The 2,768-nt window shown below is 33.3% G+C and overlaps 1 protein-coding gene across 1 annotated transcript; it reads right to left on the minus strand.

The window, feature by feature from the left end:
- Positions 1-1,112: 1,112 nt before the first annotated feature.
- Positions 1,113-2,768, minus strand: LOC116351093 (uncharacterized protein C1683.06c-like). Its single transcript, XM_031783148.1, has 6 exons — positions 2,597-2,768; positions 2,323-2,511; positions 2,043-2,222; positions 1,863-1,986; positions 1,574-1,710; positions 1,113-1,507 (listed from the first exon to the last, which is right to left on the minus strand). The coding sequence occupies exons 1-6, from the start codon at positions 2,696-2,698 to the stop codon at positions 1,199-1,201; spliced, it is 1,041 nt and encodes a 346-aa protein (XP_031639008.1). The 5' UTR covers positions 2,699-2,768; the 3' UTR covers positions 1,113-1,198.

A 2,768-nucleotide genomic window follows, 5' to 3' on the forward strand; every position in this document is an offset into this window, starting at 1 on the left:
TTTAAATAACTTTTCTGGGGGGTGAGATAATCGATGGACAAATTTTGCGTACGGCGGACAACGTACGACGTACGACGTACGACGTGGAACAGACCCACACCAACCATACTCAAAACGGCCTGATTCGGGTACTCTGACCTCAGAAACGTCCAGAAAACATGTTTTTGAGGTTTCGTAAATTTTGACCTATTGCAATACTTTCCCCTTTCACACTAGGTGTGTGCGGAAAAGTAAAACGAATATTTTGTATCTGAAATTTCTCCAAAACCTGCGAATGTTATTTTTTTGTGAAAAAAATAACCTGTACAAATTTTCATGCCATTAAGGTAGCATACAGACATGGCTCCCATACAAAAATTCAAATTTTTTGTGACTTTAGTTATGAAAAGTGTTTCAAAAATAATTTTTATGGCAAAATTAACGTCAGACATATTTTTTATAGTGTTTTGTTAGAAAATAGAATACTTTCAAATGTCGTACAAATGGGTTCATCATGAAAGTGTGAAAAATCTTTTCTCGGGTACTTCTGCTATTAAATTAATGAATATTTCGTTGCCAAAGTTGAAACATATTTTTTGGTCTCGAACTTTACGCCACTTGAAAGGCTTGAAAAATCGAACAAATATTATTTTGAACTTTCTTAATAAAATACGCAACTACCACCGTGCGGAAAAGTTCGTCTTACTCCCGTAAGACTCTTTATTTATCTCTGTTTATACATTTTTCAAGACATGAAACTTATTCAGTCTTTAAGACATCGTTTATATGGCACCAACTATTCCATTGTCAGAAATGCCATATTTTAATCTTTCCAGACCAAAGGTCAACCTATTCAATTATCGGTTACAATTTGTAACTTACAAACAATGTACCTGTAATGGAAAAACTTTTCTGTGTCTCTCTTTTAACTCATTTTCCTTTTTATGACTGACGTACTCTTCTTTATCTGCGGTCTACTTACATTTGGGTAATTAGGAGGCAAATCACAGATTTCGAAATTGACAATCAAAGCAGGATACTTTGATTTTTTGATGATTTTTTCAATTTGGTTCGAAATCCATTCTATCTAGTGTAAATCTTGTCTCAGAAAAAAAGTAAATAAGCATTCATAATTGTTCCGATATGATTTCTTTGATCTTTCTCAATTTTATTTAATCAATCATATTTATATTATAAACAATATTTATTTTGGTTCCATCTATGGTTTAGCTGCCCATAGCAGAATTTCCTTGAATTTGTCTTCATGTACCATTTCGACAACGTTCACATTGTAGTCACTGCTACTACGATCAAAAACCATTTGACCACGAGTGTGAATTCCTTGCAATTCAATCGTCGCATTATACCGATTTTGTTGGCGAATACATTCCGGGAATAAAAACGATGCAACTAATAAAGCATCAAATGGTTCAAAACGCTCACTGTTGCGGAATGCAATTTGCTCCACTTTATTCAAGAGTTGCACATTCTCATTGTCGACTTTTCCCAATACATTGAATCGCCATTCCTACAGAATTAAATATTTATTGGCATTACACGTACCGGTGAAAATCAAAGTATTATATTTTCATACCAATGTAATATTAACGCTTTCAGGAGATTCAATAGGCAAAATTGTTATTGGACAATTAAGAGAGTTTAGAAGAATGTATGCTGCTTCTGGATCTTTGAAAAAATTGTATTCGGAACCTCTCAATGCATTTCCTTTTCCTAAAAGTACATTTACGATTATTAAAGTTTGTGTACACCTAAATTTAAAGGAGCTAGAGATCGAAACACATTATTTTTCGATTGATTCAATCATTCGACGTGGAAATGCGTTCTCTCAATTAATCAATATTTCAAATGAAGCTTAAAGGAACCTTGATAATTTCCGCCCATAATATAAATCTCTTTGATATTTTCTTTGATTTCTGGATATGCTTTTATGGCCAATGCAACATTGGTCAGTGGTCCAATGCTAATTATTGATATTTCGTGTGGATTCTACAAGAAATGTAATTAAAAAAACCATCTTTTGGAGAAAATAATGAGGTACCTACTGTCATAACCAATTCACGAATGATTTCAACTGCACTTTTCTGTTGGAAAATTTCATTGACATCGTGTGGATAAGAAGGTTTCCAAAATTCAACATCGCTAAATCCATTCACACCATAAAATTGAGCAGACTGTAAATCGGAAGGAATAAATGCTTCGATGGCACCTTTATAAATCGGAATCTAGATAGAAATAATTGTCATTAAACCAAGTATTGTGACAGATAGCGTAATATTTCATGCCTTCCGTGGAAGGTAGCTAAAAGTAAATATATATATTTACATCAGTACGACCGACACCGTCCAGAATGCGATAAGAGTTTTTGGCCACGTTTTCTGGTGATGTATTTCCAGAAACCGCTGTGATTGCCAATACTTTTACATTTTGTTGTTCTTTTTCCGCTTTCAAAATCATTTGCAGGGCCCAAGCATCGTCTGAACCCATGTCCGTATCAAAAATGATGTACTTTTTCTGAATATATTTCAATGCATTATCAGTAATAAAATGGATAGTGAAGAAATTTCAAAATAAATCTATTTAGTTATATTACTTATACCTTTGTTTCCGAATTACTTGATGCGGTTGGATTACACATTATGGCAATGATTAGAATGGAAAATAAGCAACTGAAGCAACAAGTAAGACTTTTAATATCCATTATGGTGACTTTTGCCGCTTGGGAAATTCAAATGATCAATATTCCTTTTAGACTGTAGTAATACTTGAAA

This window comes from Contarinia nasturtii, unplaced genomic scaffold (genome assembly GCF_009176525.2).
Source record: "Contarinia nasturtii isolate CC-2019 unplaced genomic scaffold, AAFC_CNas_1.1 Cnas_scaffold_4672, whole genome shotgun sequence".
In the NCBI taxonomy this organism is placed as follows: Eukaryota; Metazoa; Arthropoda; class Insecta; order Diptera; family Cecidomyiidae; genus Contarinia; species Contarinia nasturtii.